The sequence below is a fragment of the Squalius cephalus genome (assembly GCF_949319135.1).
Source record: "Squalius cephalus genome assembly, chromosome: 19".
Lineage (NCBI taxonomy): Eukaryota > Metazoa > Chordata > Actinopteri > Cypriniformes > Leuciscidae > Squalius > Squalius cephalus.
This window is the reverse complement of record NC_137140.1, coordinates 6,658,294-6,678,976: the sequence shown is the minus strand read 5'-3', so window position 1 is coordinate 6,678,976 and position 20,683 is coordinate 6,658,294. Positions and strand designations below refer to the sequence as shown.

General features: G+C 37.4%; 1 protein-coding gene across 2 annotated transcripts in view; it reads left to right on the top strand.

The window, feature by feature from the left end:
• Positions 1-20,683, top strand: part of LOC307147159 (protocadherin-15-like) — a 214,432-nt gene that overhangs the window by 150,690 nt on the left and 43,059 nt on the right. For both annotated transcript variants that reach the window (XM_079851679.1, XM_079851680.1), the window contains 2 exons: positions 3,749-3,889; positions 6,072-6,184. In XM_079851679.1, the coding sequence (XP_079707805.1) occupies positions 3,749-3,889; positions 6,072-6,184 (254 nt within the window). The remainder of the gene's footprint in view (positions 1-3,748; positions 3,890-6,071; positions 6,185-20,683) is intronic.

The window sequence follows — 20,683 nt, the reverse complement described above, 5'->3', positions numbered from 1 at the left end:
TTTTGCATATTCTCTTGGCAAATTAAATACCCACACACAAAAAGAAAATCAAACCCACTAAGCAACATCATTTTCAAGGGTTATTTTGTACTGGAACATAATGATTTTGTTTTTCGCAAGCAGCAGCTCTTATTTACGACATCTCTTCAGCGGGCTGAAGGGTGACCGGTGACCGGGTTTGTTTTGCTGTCTATCAATGTGTTTCTGGCAACTCTCTCCTTTTCTCTATTCTCTGAGCATCTGTCAGATGGCACTTCATACTGGCATCTGATGTGTTCTCATGCCCATCTGCGTGTTTTATTCATTAGCCATCCTCACACACACAGAAATAAATAAGAATTAAACCTGAGCGCTGTCTTATCCACGCCTTCCTTAATACCTTGTGGAAAAAAGAGAAGAAGCTCTGACTTTTTCTGGGCATGATGCAATCATATCTGCAATTATAGAGTCTCATCAAATTAAAAAAAACATCAAATATTAACCTTCTGGTGCCCTTCAGTCAGTTTTTACCGAAACATTTTATGTTTTGATTTTTAGTTTGTTTACTTGATCGGAATGGTACAAACCTTGGTAAAGGTTTTGGCACTTGTTATGTTAACACACACACACACACACACACACACACACACACTCACAAAAAAAAAAAAAAAAAAAATCATGGACATAATTTAAAAAGGCTAAATGGTCCTGAAAAAAATTGTCACTCTTGTGCTCCTCACGGTCAAAAATGACTGCATTGGAAATTAATGGGAGATGAATATTATAGTGAAAACCTTTGGTACTGCGGCCAAACAAAATTTTACTGAAAGCTCTTTTTTTTTTAGATATCAAGCTCAAATTTGGAACACAACTTGTTTAGATTTATGGCTATGACTTGTAGTCTTTGAAAATATATACAGTATTTCATTTAAAAATTGAATATAGTATTTTATGCATTTCTAATAACAATAAACGTAAAATAATTTTTTATATTAAATTATTATTATTTTTTATTTTTTTCACTTCAGCAATAATCTGCCAAGTGTTGTCTTTGAAAAGAGATCAAACTTAAGTCTGTGCTCTACAGCGTTCAAGGTTTATGACAGTTTAAGGTGGAATTTTTTATTCTATGCTATGCTCAGAAAGTGAATAAATGGATTTTAAATACAGTGTAAATATAATTTAGTACCATAAAATCCCCTAAAAATACAAAATATTAAATAAAAAAAATATTATCAAACTAAAATATAGTACATTCATTTCACTGAAAAAAAAAAAAAGAATTTCGGTCATTTTTGACCGACATGCGAAGAGCACAGTGACTGGAGAAAAAAAAAAAGGTGAAGAAATGAGAGTGATGTTAATCAAACTCATCAGGATTTTAAAAGAGCAGCGATGAAATGTAATGTATGATAAAACACAGTGTGGCATAAAAAGCCCCATGACCCTAGTCCTCTCCATACGCCCTGAAGACACAGGAGTGAGCTGAAATATCATTTGTAGTCTGATTTCACAGCAAACGCATGCCCCGACTGGCACTACGTGTGGTGATGTCCCCACCCGTGGGTGGATGGATGGGTTTTTCAGCATGTTCTCGCGAGGACAGGCCCACCCGCAGGCTCCATTTCTCACCCGGCATCGCCCTCGTAATTATCTCCATCTCAGCGGGTTACAAAACCCTTTTGTCCCCAGGCCAACTCTACACATTGACTCTCACAGACTTATGAAACTCACAGCGGGATACGTGACTTTAGAAGAACAGAATAAAATGAACAAATTGAGTTTGTCAGATTTATTTGAATCCTGCAAAGAGCACTCTGCAAAAGAATTTACTTTGACCATTGCTTGAAAGATTTTGGTTTAAACATGCTTTACACCTATTAGAGTTTGTGTCTTGTATCTTGATTTATAGCTCTAAAAGCTAGAATACAGTATATGACTTTTGCCCAGATTTGCAGTCTGAACTTGGTCGGCAGATTTTGGCCAGTCAGATTGGACAGATTTCACAGAAAAGTGTACTAGATATTTGTACTGTGATTCTGTCCAATCGGAGGATATCAAACATATATGAAATTTTGAGCCAATTTTAGAACACATTGTTTTCATTTGTCTTGTGTTTCCTAGCAACAAGGCACATGTTTCCTTGAGTTGTGTTCGAAATTACTTGCAAGTTTTGTAGTATGTGACCCTTAAGCACCCTACACACCGGGACGAATATCGGCGCGCGTTATTCGCCAGCGTTTTTCAATGCGTTTTTTGTGTTCACACCCAAGTGATTTTCGCTGACGATGAGCCGAGTGAACATGCAAATTCATTCCCTGACATTAGATGGCGCTTAATGTAAAACAGAAATACCCCGGTACACAAGGTGCAATACCACTCCATAACAGTTCTCTTTTATCAAGATTTTTGTAGTCGCTGTCGCGTTTGTCATATAGTTCTTTATGTTCCGACACCAACGAGACCAGCAGCTCTACAATCATCTTGCCTTGCATCTTCCTCGTCTTATTTCTTCCCGGCAGTGTAGACGCTACTTGGCGTATATCTTCTTCGCCGTTACGTATGTGTGCTCGGCAAGACCGTTTTGTGTTTGAGCGCCCCCAAGTTGTGTTTTACTGTAACTTCAGAAGCTCCAGACACGTGAGCAAAAGCGCCAATCTCATTGGTCGGATAGTTTTTGACGCGGTGTGTCAAACCAAAAAAACGAACCCGAGGCATTTTAAAAAAATGACGCTTTTACGCGTGGCGTTTTTTTCGCGTCGGTGAGCACACTCACATTGGCGCCCTTTGTTTAGTAACGAGGCGTTAAACGTCGGCGAATATCGCGCGCGAAATTCGTCCCGGTGTGAACAGGCCTTTAGTCGTTTAATGTACAATGCTCAATTCTTCTCGATAATTACCACATTCTCTCTTTTGAAAAACTTTTTATTTTGTATTTTAATATTAAAGGGATAGTTCACTCAAAAATGGAATTTCTGTCACCCAATTACTCACCCTCATGTCGTTCCAAACCCGTGAGACTTTCGTTCATCTTCGGAACACAAATGAAGATCTTTTTGATGAAATCTGAGAGATTTCTGTCCCTCTGTTGACAACTACCACTTTGACGCTTCAAAAAGTTCATAAAGAGATCATAAAACTAATCCATATGAATTGAACAGTTTAGTCCAAATTTTCCGAAGCAACTCAATCGCTTTATATGATGAACAGACTGAATTTATTCACATATAAACATTGATCCGCGAACATAAACAGAAGCTCAACCTCACTTTCTTGACGAGTGAGAACAAACCTCTTGCGGAACCCAAGAATGACCCTCATTGGTTCTCACGTGTAAAGCGAACACACTTAAGCTTCCGTTTACCACAACTGATGTGTGTTTTAATGAATGTTTATATGAATAAATTCAAACTAAATTCAATCTCTTCATCATATAAAGCGATTGAGTCTCTTCAGAAAATTTGGACTAAACCACTTGAATCCTATAGATTAGTTTTACGATCTCTTTATGAACTTTTTGAAGCTTCAAAGTGGTAGTTGCGTAGCAGTCAATGGAGGGACAGAAAGCTCTCAGATTTCATCAAAAAGATCTTCATTTGTGTTCCGAATATTGTGTTCCAAAGTATTGCGGGTCTGGAACTACATGAGGGTGAGTAATTAATGAAGGAATTTTCATTTTTGGGTGAACTATCCCTTTAATACAAAATACTGATATAGTTGGAACAAACAATGGCTTTGTTTTATTGATTTATTTATTTTTATCTTTCAGGGTACAGCGGCCAGTCGAGTTCACTATAAAGTGGATTTGGAGCATTTTTCTTACAGCACTAGTATCTTCGACGTGGAGGAGAACTCAGGCAATGTTCTCACAAGGGTCAATCTGAATGAGGAGCCCAACAGTAAATTCAGTGTAAGTGCATAACAATCTTTTCTTAATACAGGGCTTGTCAACTTGCTACCTACAGGCCATAACTGGCCCATCAATAATTTGTATGCGTCCCACAGATTGATTTAGATGAAATTGCTGAACTGCCTGATGCTGTCAGAGTAAAACTAACTGACTGGTGAGTTTAGAAACACTCATCATAATGGTTCAAATTCAGACGGGATTGAAGCTTTTCTGGACATTTTCATGCATGACCCCTAGGGTTGGGTATCGTTTGAATTTTAACGATTCCGATTCTTATTGGTTCCTAATTTGAATGCGTGTGAGTCGTCCTGCGCTTGAATGGTTTAAAATCAATTTTTTTGTAAGCACGCATTATGCATGTGCAGCACATAAAATAGCGCGCGAGTCATCTCGTGCTTGAATTGTTAAAAGTGATATTGAAATGCTCACAAAGGAATCGATAAGGAATCGAAATATTAATTTTATGACAAGTATCCGATTCCTGACCCTAGACCCAACACAATGGTTCTGTCTTATCAGATGCATTTACACATACAGCATCTATAAAAATAGATGAGCCACATTTTTTTTTTTTTTTGTATAAGAATTGTCATACAAAAAGAGAACAGATCATTTATATACTTTTCCACCAGTTCACAATTCTCGTCTTTTGCACGCTCAAGATTTTAAATGTAGACACGTGACAAGCGCGCTCGCATATAGAGCGACGCCGTGACATCTACGCCACAGTGAGATGAAAAAATCTCAATCTTTTCTAAAAAAAAAATTCTGACAATCTTCATAATGCCACAAGCATTGTGGCATCTTGTCAGGTGACAAGAACCAGCTTCAATATTTCCGTGACAACATTGAAAGCTCAGACAAAATGGATGAACAGCTGATTATATAGCTGTACAGGGCAGGGTTTTTTACTCATCCCCATAAATATATCTAGTAGCAGAGCTAATGCAAGGGCTGGAAATCAATTTATGCATTGCTGAAACTTCCTCGTCTTCATGGAAACCGCAGCTCATGATTGCTCAGCTACGGGCTCCCGATCGCTTTTGAGGTGGAGAAAGTGGCGCGGCCGTAGTGAACAGCCCCTTAATCAGTATTTTTTACTTGTTTTTCTGACAAACTTTGATCATCCTTAAAATTAGGTTGAGTTATGTGAGAAAAAGGAGTGTAAAATAGTAAAACATATATATACTTTTATTGCAATTCTAATAGAGACAGTAGTAGTGAGAAAACTAAAAAGGAAGTCAATTGGAGTCAGTGGGAGGGGGGCTGCGGTGTTATGGGGGACCAGGATGGGACCATGAGCCTGACAGCTCAATATATTGGTGCATTTGTCCTGTCCACTAGACCACCACACAGACTAAGGCTTGTGCAGAGGTGCAAAGAGTACAAGAGTACAAGCAAAGAGTGATACCTTACAGTGAAAATGACTCCATTACAGTACCTTTGCAACTACATGCCAGCTACCAGTCATTAGAATATTAGTAGAGTGTCTGCTTCATATCTGCTAACACTGAATTTTGATGGTCCCTCAACAGACATTCTACTGACTATAATTAACTTTGTAACTACATCGTATTCTGTTAACCTAAGTCTACTACAGTCTACTAATTCTCTAATTAGAGTTAGTTGACATGTAGTTGCAAAGTTACATATAGTTAGTAGATGGTCTAAAGTGGACCAATGAAATAAAGTGTAACCGTTACAAGACACCAATCCCAATACCACTTGAGTAAAAGTCTTAGAGTATCTGATTTTAACAGTACTTAAGTATTTTACTCATACTGAATGTCTTACCTCATTTGCGAATAGTTTTTTTTTTTTTTCTGACAACAAGAAAAACGATCTGCAAAGAGAAAAATAACAATGACCTTGTCTTATTTTAATGCAATTTTAAAAGTAAAGTAAATTTATTTTGTTTAAAGATTGTTTATAACTTTTAGTGCAACCAAAATGACTAAAATATATTATATTATATTATATTATATTATATTATATTATATTATATTATATTATATTATATTATATTATATTATATTATATTATATTATATTATATTATATTATATCGTTTACTCTGAAATTAGTTGTGGCCTGTGTTGAAATGAGACCTTTATACAATCCTCAATGCAGATTCTTAGTCCTTGTTTTTTCTTAAAATTGATTTTTCTCTTGTTCCCAAACAGTTGGCGGTTATTGCCTATGATGATGGGGAGCCGATGAAGTTCAATAAGACTCTGGTGGAGATCACTGTCCTGCAGCCGTCCATAATTCCTGTGTTCACGCAGGAGGAGTACAGGTGAGCAAACACTTCATGTGAAAAAGAAAATACACCCTTTTGAATTCTATAGATTTACGTATCAGATTAGATTACGATTAATAATAATATTAGGTAAATACAACCTCAGATGAACAACAACACTAACATTATTTATTTAACAAAAATAAATCTAAAATGGAGAAGCTATGTGTGACAAACTTAGTACACCCTATGATTTAATTGCTTGTACAACCACCCTTAGTAGCAATAACAAAGTAATTATTTTCTATATGAATTTATTTGGTCCTGCCACAACATTTCAATCGGGTCGAGTTCTGAACTTTTACTGGGTTATTGCAACACCTTGATTCTTTCTTTTTCAGCCATTCTGCTGTATATTTGCTGGTGTACTTGGGATATTTTCCTTCAGCCAAGCTTTAGCTGTCAGAGAGATGGCCTCACATTTGACTCTATAATACTTCACTGTAAACAATTTCTTACCCTCCCAAATCAAAAATTTCAAGTGACCGATAACATCTAAATTTTTCAATTGGCCCAAGTGAAATTCTGTAAATTATAAAATTAAATTTACAGATTTTCACTTGGGCCAATTGAAATTTACAGAATTTCACTTTGGCCAATTGAAAAATTTAGATGTTATCGGTCACTTGAAATTTTTGATTTGGTAGGGTTAGAAATTTTTTACAGTGTTTAGTATACATGATGAGTTCATGGTCGACTCAATGACTGCAAGGTGCCCAGGTCCTGTGGCTGCAAAACAAGCCAAAAATCATCTCCGCTCCACCACCGTGCTTGACAGTTGGAATGAGGTGTTTGTGCTGAAATGCTGTTTGGTTTTCACCTAAAGTGGTGCTGTGCATTATGGCCAAACATCTCCAATTTGGCCTCGTCTGTCCAAAGGACATTGTTCCAGAAGTCATGTGGCTTGTTCAGATGCAACTTTGCAAACCTAAGCCGTGCTGCCATGTTCTTTTTAGAGAGAACTAAACAAGCCTTCCAAAACAAGCCATACTTGTTCATCTTTTTCTAATTGCACTGTCATGAACTTTAATAGACACAGTTATAGGTAATAGTGGCAAACAAACCGATTAGCAGAAGTGTTTAAGTAAGACAGTGATAACGTGAGTTAGCCAGTTAGCAGGAGACCTACACAATATAAAACTCAAAACTAAGTATTTTGAACACCATCTTTCAAGAGCAAGCGGTTTGCGAATCCTACATTGATACATCGTCAGTGAAATAAAGGGAACACAGCAAAAGTTTAGGATTATACTGCTGTGATATCATGGTAAAGATGAATTTTAAATGATGTTTTATAAACAAAGTTCGGGAGGAGCATGTTCAAATAATCAATCCAATCAACTTGTCATCAAACAATTACTATGTCTACCCTATCAGCATGACAAGAAGCATATATACAGTATATTCAACTCACCTAACATTCCTTGACAGTTTTTCAGCACCCCTCCACCACCCCGATTCCTCACTCTTGGCTCATTCTTTTACAGCCAGGAATACGGGGGGAGTACTCTGGGTTCGGGCCGAATACCGAGCCCGGAGCCCTCTCCTTGGACAGCACGCCAAATACGCTTTTATTCTATCTGACTTATTTGTAAGTGTGAACTCATGAACCACTGATTCTTCACATGCTCATCCTTGGGCAGTGAAAAAATACTGGCTTTTCCTTCACATTTTAGAGCACAGCACCATCTTCTCGACATGATGCTGTCCAGTATCCACAGGAATCAGCTGTTGGTTTGAGGTTCAAGTTTTCCCTGGTGTCTGCGCGTGCAATAAGTGGGCGGGCAATATGCTAATGTTTCGTCTTGACGTCACAACGAAACGGCTTGTGACTCGTTTGAAAAGCCATTAAAGGACAAGTTCGGTATTTTACACTTAAAGCCCTGTTTACAGATCGTATCTGATGAAATAGAACGGGTAAGATTAAAATTTGGACACATGCTGCTGTTCCGAGAATTTTAGGTTTATTTCGCTTTCCCCCCCCACCCCCACCCCCACAATGGATGTCTATGTGCACTCGAACATTCATTCCTAAAACACATTAAACTTTCATTTACAAAGACGTGAAACTCACCGAGTGGTCAGGGGTGTTCACTGGTATGTTCACTCAAAAATCGCTGAAAATGATGCATTCCAACAGGTTTTATCGTAGTTTTTGTCCAACTCCATTGACTTGTATTGAAAGAGCTGTGTGAGGTACGGTATTACTCCGCCACTTCTTCTTCTGCTTCTTCTGTGTATTCAATGAAATGCCAGTGGTTTGCTTGCAATTGGCAAAGGTGCATTATCGCCACCAACTGGGCTGGAGTGTCTATTATTCAAGCTCTCAACGGAAGAATTTACGGGTGTGAGACGTTTGGAAAAATAGATCCACAGTTTTACAACGAATGGTAAAACACCTGTTGGAATGCATCATTTTCAGCGATTTTTGAGTGAACATACCAGTGAACACCCCTGACCACTCGGTGAGTTTCACGTCTTTGTAAACGAAAGTTTAATGTGTTTTAGGAATGAATGTTCGAGTGCACATAGACATCCATTGTGGGGGTGGGGGGGAAAGCGAAATAAACCTAAAATTCTCGGAACAGCAGCATGTGTCCAAATTTTAATCTTACCCGTTCTATTTAATCAGATACGATCTGTAAACAGGGCTTTAAGTGTAAAATACCGAACTTGTCCTTTAATTTCATTGACTCAGAGTCGACTCTTACTTTTGAAAAACTTTATATACGGTGCACTTTCAGATTTAAAACTTTGCAGGACTTAGAGCTTTCACTTAGAGCTGTTACACACTACGTGAAAGGTCATTTTCAAAAATTCATAATAGGGGCCCTTTAATTCCTTAATTCCAATAGTTTTCACCCATGGCTTCTCCATTTTAGCCTAATTTTTGTTCAAGAAATAATGTCACAGTATTATATGTCATGTGTTGTTGTTCATCTGAGGTTGTATCTACCTAATTTTAAAACCTGCTAAAGATATGTAAAACCATATAATAAAAAATGGTGTGTTTTCTTTTTCTCATAAATGTATGTATATATTGTTCTGAACTTGCTGTATGCTTCCAAAACTGCATTTCCTTTGACCTGACTTCAAACAAATGTAATTGTATGGCCGTAAGCCAAAAAGCAGAGGTGGAGCTAGTACAAATTTGATCCTGTTTTGATTATGTAGATACATTAAAATGCATTTGAAGATAATTCACAATAAGACACAAAACATGTATTTTAAAAAGTAAATAGGGTCTTTAGCATAAAAGCACTATGAAAATAACCAGCTTTAGGTAGTTTTATTCAGTATAAAACTGTCAGCATAGATGTAATCATAGACTGATTATGCATAATAGCTAAAAGGTAAAGTGTGCTGCAAAGGTGCAATGTAATGTTTTATACACACTGTTGTTTCCTCAAAGGACATTTGCACTCCATTTAAATGCATCTTGGCTGCTTTATTAAATTACTTATTTAATATGTTTGACATGGGGTAATCAGTTCAATTCACATGGTTCTGAGGCAAATAAGACTTCCACTGGCTTGCCTAAATTGATTTAAAACAGTAAAACATTTATCACACAACCTATTCATCTGTATGTTCAGAAGAAGACAGCACCGTCTGTGCAGATAGATCTGTGATCAAAAATGATTTTATTAACAGCTTTATAGTGAAGTGGTAATTGTACGCAGGCTTTGATGACCAATGGGGTTAAAATAGCCTTGATAACATCCTTATTCATTGATTAATCAGGGCTACAGAGACAGAAACATGGAGATGAAAAGACTTGGCCGAAGGTCTGAATTAATGTTGTGTCCTACAGAGCTGCAGAAAGGTCATAGTTGATAGTAGCTCTGCAGCACAGTGAGAATAACAATAGCTTTCAGACGCAGCCCTCCGCCAGCTCTTGACTGCTGCCAGCAGACACATTAGCCAGGAGTCTGTTGCCCCGGTGTGGTGAGCACAGGGCTGGATAGAGTATGTCTGATCTCCACGGCTTTGCTGGTTCTTGAAACTGCTATTTGGGATCATCTAGATGTGGACTAGAGATAACCCTGCCTCCATAATTACCTACTCACGGTACAGTCTTCAAGTAGTTTACATTCAATTGTGAGAGAAATAGCTTTCTAAGGCAAGCACCACTATTTTTATTGCTAATATGATACAAATGATACCTCATATCATGGTACTTGTTGAGGAGATGCATTCTGCTTATTGTCTCTAAAATTAGTTTTGGAGCTTTTTTTTTTTTTTTTACTTTAAAATAGGGAAAAATGCAATAGTTGAAAATGCAGTAGACTGCATTCATTTCTGCTGAAAACTATATAAGTGGTTTACTTGTCTTAACTGGCCACCAACCTGTTTTGCAACACTTAGGCTAGTGTAGTTTGATGGTGTTACATTATGCATTTGCATTTTCAACCTAGGCTCATTGGAAAAATTGGCCTCTACCTACATTTCTGCAAAATTCCAAAAACGTACCTACAATTTTTTTGCCTGGTTACTTGCACAATACTATGTTATGACCTCAAAACACTTTTGCAATTGTGTATGATTTGTAAACTAATACATTTTTTATATTTAATCACATAACAAACTCCATATGTTTGGCTTTTCTAATGTACCAAACTTGCTTGGTAGCTCACCTGATACAGCTTTGCATTTGTAATGCAGAGCACACATGTACGAGTCCCGTGAAACACGTCCCGATCAAAGAGCTGAAATGGCATGGTTGCTTCAACAAATTTGTTTTTATCAAACGTTTTGACCTTTTAGCGCATTAACCTTTTGGCACCATATACCCCCAGTCACTCGAACTACCACAATACGTGCAAGTCGTCAACCAACATAATTAAAATGTTGCTAGATTCTCCTTAATCTGCTTTGGATAAAACTGAACATACTTTTAGCACCACTCACTGGACATTTAACTCTGAAAGTGTCACGAAACATGCAAGAACATGCCAGCAGCCATATCACCTGGTGGCCCAAGACTGGTTGCCCACTGAAGCTAAGCAGGGTTGAGCCTGGTCAGTACCTGGATGGGAGACCTCCTGAGAAAACCAGGTTGCTGCTGGAAGAGGTGTTAGTGAGGCCATCAGGAGGCGCTCACCCTGTGGTCTGTGTGGGTTCTAACGCCCCAGTGTAGTGATGGGGACACTAAACTGTCAAAGAGCACCGTCCTTTGGATGAGACGTTAAACCGAGGACCTGACTCTCTGTGGTCATTACAAATCCCAGGATGTCCTTCAGAAAAAGAGTAGGGGTTTAACCCCGGCATCCTGGCCAAATTTGCCCATTGGCATCTGTCCATCATGGCCTCCCAATCATCCCCATATACTGATTGGCTTCATCACTCTGTCTGCTCTCCACCAGTAAGCTGGTGTGTGGTGGGCGTTCTGGCACAATATGGCTGCCGTCGCATCATCCAGGTGGATGCTGCACATTGGTGGTGGTTGAGGAGATTTCCCCCTTCCATATGTAAAGCGCTTTGATTACCCAGAAAAGCGATATATAAATGTAACGACTTATTATTATTATTATTATTATTATTATTATTAAGAATCAGCTAAATATAATTTTACAATTGGTTACATTTATGCATTTCCATTTATCCATTTGCAGTTATCTAAAGTGACTTACTTTGCCTTACAAAGCACAGGTATGCATTGTTTTTAATCAATTGTATGCCCTGTGAATTGAACCGACAACCTTGGCATTGTTAGCGCCATGCTATTCCGTTTGAGCTACAAAGCAACAGTTTAAGAGGGGTTTGGATCATGCTGAGAGAGTGGCTGGCCAACCATCTGCACATTGTCCAGGTTAGAGAAAAAAAACAGCTTAGTCTGGCTGTGATACCATACAAATAATTTTAAATCAGCTAAGACCAACAAAGCACCTTATTGCTGGTCATTTTAGCAGGGGTCTTTTGACCTGGGCTAGTATGCAACCACCCAAAGCACCCCAGCAACCAGATAGCAACACTCTAACAACAGCTTTAAAACACTTTAACAGATGCATAACAACATGCAAAGAAAAAGCATTGCATCTTGTTAGCAGCCGTAGAGTTTTTGTGATGATTGCCAACTAAAATGTGCAGCCTATGCATTTTCGCACGGCATATCTCATAAAAATGCTTAATGAATCTCTGTGACTGCTAAATCACCCACAGAGGATCCTGCCACTTCTGTTTTTCATTTTGACGATCACACCCTTCCATCACTGTCTCATTTTTATGCTTTCCTTTTTGTGAATGTTTTTATCAATTCAGTTTTTCTCTTCAGTCATGCAGTTGGAGAAAAGCTCAGAACAAACTATATCTGCATTGACATGCTAAGTTTGTGCCAAAACGAACATTGAATTCCAAAATATCTGAGACGTCTAAGTTATTTTACTCGTTTATTTAATTTTTCAAATGCTGTTCTTTTAGACTTCATCAAAGAATCCTAAAAAATAAAATCACTGCTTCCACAAAAATATTAAGCAGCAAAACTTTTTATTAACATTGATAATAAGAAGGCTTTGCCTTCAAAGGAATAAATTACTGTACATTTTTAAAAAAAAAAGCAATTTTTTTTTCTATACATCAGAATATTACAGTTTTGACTCTATTTTGATCAAATAATTTTTTTAATGTCTTTTATGCTCAGCAAGGCAAAAAAATGGTCCATCCCCCAATCTTTTGATCAGTGAAGTATCTGCTCCACCTTTCTTTCCTTTAAGGGGCTGTTTACACAACACCGTTTTCAACTAAAAACGTAAAACTTTTTATGTGTTTTGGACGTTCATTTACACGACAACAGCGTTTTGGGTACCTGAAAACGCAAACTTTTGAAAACGGGTTTCAAAGTGCAAGTTTAAACAAGAAAAAACGTGAATCTCTGAAGACGATGACGTCACGCACCTGCATGTAACGTTTTCAGTCTATAGGTTTTCATCGCCATCTAATGGCCTGGCAGCAGAATGCAGCGTTTTTAGTCGTTTTCACGGATCCATGTGAATGGGGATCGTTTTGACAATGGTGTCGTCTGTACGCGGAAAACTCAAAAGAAAAACTTCTCCGTTTTAAACATATCATTGTCGTGTAAACGTACCCTCAGAGTCACTTTTTCCACCAACCATTTAGCTCAGTTCTGGAATGTAATGCTGAATAATGACCCAATCATTTCTGATGGATAATATTCAGATAAAAGTAAATTAGTTTTTTCTTATTAATTGTCCTGTTTTGCTTTAAAATACATCAAATCATAAAAGTAAAATTGGTAGCAGTAGGCATTTCACATTCTCTTTAAAATGGGCTCAACACATTCATGTTTAAATGATGCAATGCATTAACCTATATTGATTATATCTTACAGTCAAGTCACACCAGAGCTAATCAAAATGAACCTAAAACTGATAGTAGGCTACATTTGGCAATACTAGAACTTTTATGTAAACAGGTTGCATGCTGCGTTCATCCAATCAATGACACCGCAAATATGCAAATAAGAACGTTAACCCAGGGTTTAGGAATGTATGCATCTTATGATACCTAGGATTAATTGTTAGCCCCGTAAATTATGACCAGTGTGAAGCGTGAAGCAAGGATTCCCAGGATTCCCAGGATTCCGTTTACCCAGGGTTTAGAATTGACCCAGGGTTAACTATTTCAGGTGTGAAAAGACCGTAAGTGATATTGGAGGACCAAATTAATACAAAACATACCATGTACAGACAAGCACCAAGAATATGAACGCACCATGTTAAATGTTAACTGTTTTCCCACAGAAAACCATTGTAAAGAAAATGCTTATCATGCAATTTAGCGCATTTGCATTCATATTTTTGGCTTGATCTTCTCGCCTGTAGATGATCATCCATAAGATCTATGCTGAATTTGATCTTTTAAAATCACTTATCACTTATCACTTATTACATTAAGCCATGTCAAGCGGTTTTGATTGTCCCTCTGTCTTTAGTGATTGAAATATACATCTTCATTTTACTTTATTTGAGAGGTGATCTGAACAATAATTGTTTGAAACAAATGGAAAATTGACAGACATTTCCTGCAGTTCTATGGATGTTTTGCCCTCTAGGTCTCTGCACCAGTCATGTGGCTGAAAACTGTTGAAGGGGTAGTTCACCCAAAAAAACAAGAGCCTAAATTAAATCTATTCATCATATAATGTGATTGTGTCTCTTCAGAAGACTTAAAACGCTTGATTCATATGGATTTATATTACTCTTTATGAACGTTTTTAATCATCAGAATGCAATAAAAACATTGTCATTAGTGTTTCGAAGATAAACAAAAGAACATCGGAGTGATTAAATGATGGCAGAATTGAACTTTCATAATTTAGTATTTTACTGTTCAGCTTTCTGGGGTTTTGTGCATTTATAAAACTTGAATCTGGTGCTCTACAAACTTTGACACACATTTCTGCCTGTTGTGCAGTAGAATCAGTGTTCAAGTGCGTGATAAATTGTTCCCTCAAAAGTGATTCCAGTGTGCATTTATTTATAATTGGAGAATTTATTTGGCCTCTGCAAAGGTTTGAGTTCCTGTACAGTAGTGTGTCTCTTTATATGTGGCTCTAAGAGTACACTGGATATGTGATGAGATGGTCGATCATATGTCTGCGGTTCTCCCTCCATCACCTCGGATGCTGGAGTGCAGATTGGGATCCTCTTTACTCAGCTTCATTTGACAGTGAACGAGCAGCACTTGAGCCGTCGCTGAACTGAAGTATGATTAGTTTCTGTGGGTAAAGTTATCCGGGCAGCAGTAGAGTTCCACTCTTGACAGAAACAAATGACTTCTCTTCTTCAAGTATCTTTTTTTTTTTTTTTTGTAAGATTTACCCAAAAGTGTTTGGCTCGCAGGTGGAGAGCGTGTCATCATGACAAGTTTTGAGAGAAATTTAGTTTGAAGTGCCGGCTGACGATTGCATCCCTTGATCTGAAGTGGTGTTACGCTGTCAGGTCGTTGTACAGTGTGTCGCTGAAACGTTGCATTGCCGAATGTAATCTGCCATGAATTGCTGTGATGGGACTCCAGTTAACCACATGTGGAGCTCTTTTCTGATACCCTGTGGTCTCCCCCTCCAGTCATGCAGAGGTAATGGAAACGATTGGCCGGCGCGGGAGTCCCCGTCTCCGCTGCACCTGCAGGATTAGTATGCAGACACTGGTGGTTCCTTTGTGCCGTCCCACCAGCTCAGGGTCAGACAAACAACCACACCATTAGCACAGCGCTCCTTATTAACATGTAAAGCCCTGCCGCTGCTGTCGTTTTCAGACCGCCACACTGGCATACTGGCATTAGACTTGATAATGAATGTAACTGAGATGTTTTTAGATTCTGTGGTTGTGTGATGATGTATCATCATGATGTTGTTAGCATACACATCTACTAACAGGTAATTTAGGACTGTGCAAAATTGCATTTCATTTGGTAAGATATGGTTGTTCTTGTGTTGGATTGTCTATAATCATCGCAAAACATTCATTTCAATGTTTGGGAGTTTTGAGTTGCTTTAGTGGATACAATATTTACATTGGTGAATCCTGGCTGCTTTTCTTGCAGGTGTCGTTGACACACAGTTTGCTATAACCTATATGCTAGCATATAAAACATAGCATATTTTCTATTTGCATGCCATCTATTATTGCACTGAATAAGTTATTTCACATGTTTACATACTGTAGTCCACAAGATAAAATTTGTGCTAAATTTATAAAAATGATCTCGTTCAAAAGTTAATCTTTGTTTCCTAATACTGCGGTTTGTTACATGGATGATCTGTGTTTTCTTTTCAAATCTATTAAAAATAATCCTTATCTGAGTAGTCAGAAGTCATTGAGTTACAGTGGTACAACTTACATAAGATATTTGTTTATAACAAGTCTACATTTTAAAAACTTGTGAGAGCATTTGATGAAATGATTCATATCTGCAGAACTTTAGCCATCAGGTTTTCAGACTTCCATGCTCAAATGTGAGAAGAAATATAAACAAGAATAAAAAATAAATTAACATCAGCATGTCACAGACATTCAGTTATTTCGGTCTTAGTTACATTTTCATGGACTTTTAGTTTGTTTTCATTAGTTTCCTGATTGTCTAGTTTTCCCACCACTTAAGTGTTGTCATAGAGATTAATTTAATTATCACAGGTGTTTGTCATTATTACCCTCATTTGCCTTCTATATTTTACTTTGAGTTTTCCGCGTACAGACGACACCATTGTTAAAACGATCCCCATTCACACGGATATGTGAAAACGACTAAAAACGCTGTATTCTGCAGCCAGGCCATTAGATGGCGATGAAACACAATAGACTGAACACGTAATACGCAGGTGCATGACGTCATCGTCTTCAGAGTTTTGAGTTTTTGTTGTTAACACGGAGACTGTTTTCAAAAACTTGGACTTTGAAACCGTTTTCAAAATTTTGCGTTTTCAGTTACCCAAAACGCCGTTGTTGTGTAAATGAACAGGCAAAACACATTATGGGCCCTATTTTAACGATCTGAAACGCAAGTATCAAGTGCGAAAGGCAAGTAACTTTGTGGGCGGGTCTTGGGCGCTGTTGCTATTGTACCGGCGGGATAACTGACTCTTGCGTCCGACGCAAATCTAAAATGGGTTGGTCTGAAGTAGCTTCATTATTCATAGGTGTGGTTTGGGCGTAACGTGAAATAAACCAATCAGAGCGTCATCTCACATTCCCTTTAAGAGCAGGCGCGCTTGTTACATTGAGGATTGCTATTATAACGGCGGATTTGCCAGGCGCACGCCAGGAGCGGTACACAGCAGAGGAGACCGACGTTCTCGTCAGGGCCGTAAAAGACAGAAAAGTGACACTGTATGGGGATGGGAGAAACCCACCCAAATTAGCTTTGGTTAAACAGGCGAATGATAATTTGGGTAAATGTGTAAGCTAGATTCATGCCTATTTTTTCACATCTTCATGGACACAACAATGATTTCCCTCGTGTGTTAATATTTTTCCTTGTAATAATGTATGGTTTTCTAAAAATGAGAACTGCTGCGTCTGTGTGTAGATGAGATAAGCAAAGTGCATGCGCGTTGTGCACATGCTACATTGATTATGGCCAAGCATGCGCCCATAACTTAACATAACATGCGCAACGCGCCACTGACTTTAGACTAGGTTTTTCCTGGTCAGTGGCGGAATTGTTTTCTAAACCTGCAAAATAGCATCAGGGAACATTTGCGCCGGAACACGCCTCCTCTTTGCGCTGAACTGCCCCCTGGAGCGCAAGTTCATTTCCTAATTTACCAACGTGCGTCTGTGGAGGGAAAAGTCCGCTGTGCGCGGGTGCAAAATAGGAATGATACATGCGTCGGTGTACAAAGTCAATTGCGCTGGGTGCAAGATAGGGCCCAAAAAGTTTTACGTTTTTATTTGAAAACGTTGTTTTTCTTTTATTCTATCCATATGCCCTTGGAATCATCTTCGATACATTTCAAAATTTAAAGGTGCACTCTGTAACTTCTTTTGTTGTTGTTAAAAATTAACACAATTTAAATAATGAGTCAAAACACCATCATTCCTTCTTCCAAGTTGTGTTTTTGTCCCACCCTGATTCACTATGGCAAGCCTGTACTAAGTGTTTATATTTTAGACAGACGGCGATGCTTTTCATGCAAAATTGCATACGTGTCACTCGTCTGTGCGTGTCATATTCGTAAATAGAGAAAAGTTGCTCCGGCTACTTTGATGCATGTGGGATTGGCATAGATTAGATGAGAAAAGTTGACACGGAGCAGCTAAATCTGGAACCTCCGGGGAATCACCTGTTTAAAAAAAAACTCTGAACTGAGAACCTTCTGCTTGCAAAAAGATAATGTTACAGAGCTTGTAATAAAATGTGAATCAACATTGGCTTGGCTTTTCAGAGATGGCTAGAACTGAGGGATTTGAAATCTTGTAAAAGCGATGCAGAGATGGTTTTATTACTCAACAGGTGAGTAAGGTATTTTTTTTTCAACAGTTACATTGCCATATAGCTCATTGTAAAGCATTATCTATTGTGAAGAGTCATTTCATTATTTTATTATGGTTGTTGTAGAACTGTGCTGGAATTTATTTTCAGTGAAGTACTGTGTCTGTTAATGGGTGTAGCTACAGTAACGTCTTCATCTAGTCACCTTAAGATCATTTCCATCTAAACTGGTTATATCTTATAAGTCTAGTAGTGAATGTTTTATGAGCAACAATATAACCATATTCATCTGCACAGTTACACAAAATGCATGTAGATTTGTTTCATAACCACTAGAGAAGCAAAAGTTACATACTGTATAGTGTACCTTTAAAAAAGATTGTCAGGCAACATAATCACAAATGTTTCTTCATCGAATACTCGAATATTTTGACACATTTATTTGTTTGTTGGGTTGTTTATTTACTTATTTTTTGAGGGTTTTTAAAAGTATAAGGACTTTTTTGCTTTTGACGCTTTTTTGTTCTTGTACCTTAAATCAATTGTTGTTGTCACGATGCAATTTTCCAGTGGCTATGATAAGTCACAAGGCATTTACAGCTCGGTTGATTGGCCCAAAAATTCAGTGGTTCCTATGAGTAAAGATGACAAAATTCTAAACTGGCTCCTTCTGGGGAGCAGCCGAGCAACCGCCATTGAGATGAATGCTAATGCTAATGGATTGTTTCACCAGCAGGTATTAAACCTCCTTGTTTATAATGTGCCACCCATCTCCCCGAATTAATGCTTGGTACAGATATATAAATTATCAACACCTATTGTCAACAAAAAAACGATTTCCCTTTCAAAGTCAGCTTCCACACACTGTGATAATTAACTGAATCTTTCTCCTTAATTAAAAGTTATGCTTCCATTTGGGCCATAAAACAGCTAAAAGGTGCATTTGTATTGACTCTTAAAACTTTGTGACCTTGCAGCACTTTAAGTCATATAAACAAAGCTGTTTCATGTCTTTAATATATAACCCTTCAAGATGTTCTGTTCTGGCTAATCTCATCTCCTTTTTTACCGTGTCCTGTTGCATTCTAGTTTAGAGTGCATGCTGTGTTTGTCTGTCACCCGTTTGAGAGAGAATAAAAGGCAGCCGCGAGGTCCGCTTCTCATTAATCATCTCAATGAGCTTTTGTTACTTTTTTTTCTTTCCAGAAAGGGTCAATCAAACCAAGATGCTTTAGCGCATTTTCTTTTGTCTGTTTCTTTCACTAGGGCTGCTCATCAAATATTCATAGCTTTTTCAATAATTTATTTCTCGTACAGCCTTATCTTGTTTTAAGACACTCGTGCATGTGATTAGTAAACTTCTGAAAGTGTGCTATGTATGTAAATGAGGCCGACATTTTCAACGAGATCAGCTGAGAGTTTATAGCTACTCGAGCTTTCAAGTGGAGCTATTCATCTCTCTTTTCCTTCTCCAGCTTTTATGTCATTTACACATCATGTAGAAGCACCATTCCTCATTATTATTCTTCTCATGTCTTCATCTGTCAGTTTTTGCCATTGACCCTCAAGCCTATAATGGTACTAAAATTTCAGTAGTCGATACCAGTGAAATTTCACAATTCCCCAAACCAATTTAATACCAATGCTAAAACTAATATGATACTGAGCACGCTTTTTAAATGAAATATTAATATAACAGGGGTGTTATCTAAAATGAGGCAAGGGGCCAGCAGCACCCCCTAAAATAAAATGAATGAGAATGTAACAAATATGTTTAAATTAAATAGATACCTTGAGTGTTTTGGTTTTATGAAAAAAAAAAAAAAAAAAAAAATATATATATATATATATATATATATATACACATATGGTACCTAATAAAAAAAAAAAAATATATATATATATATATATATATATATATATATATATATATATAAAACATATAAATCATATAAACAAAGCTGTTTCATGTCTTTAATATATAACCCTTCAAGATGTTCTGTTCTGGCTAATCTCATCTCCTTTTTTGTATATATATTATTTTTTATATTAATTATTATTATTATTATTATTATTATTATTTAGATTTTATTTATAGATATTGTGTCTAAAGGTTTAATAAACTGTTCCATTAAAAAAAAAAATTTTGGACTATTATTTCATGTACGGCTTTATGGGATTAATCAGTATTTTTGTCTTACTCTTACTTTTTTTTCTTTTTTAGATTTATGTTTAAAGCAAGGAGGAACAAATACTTAAAAGTGTAGTTGTTTTAAACATGTTAGTTCTCAGTCTTACCAATGCGGTGCTGCTATTGTCATTTTTCTTTTTTATCTTGACTTGGTACCAAATTACCTCCACTTTTATTAGCCCTAATCCATATTTAGACTTACATAGGGTGTGTAGATCTCCTTAGTGAAGTTCTTAACGCTGGGTAACATAGATTTGCCCTTTGTAAACCCATCCGAGAGCAAACAAACCCATTTGTTGTGCACTGGCTGTGCATGTAATGCACTCTTTCAGTATTCATGTATTCTGCTGGAG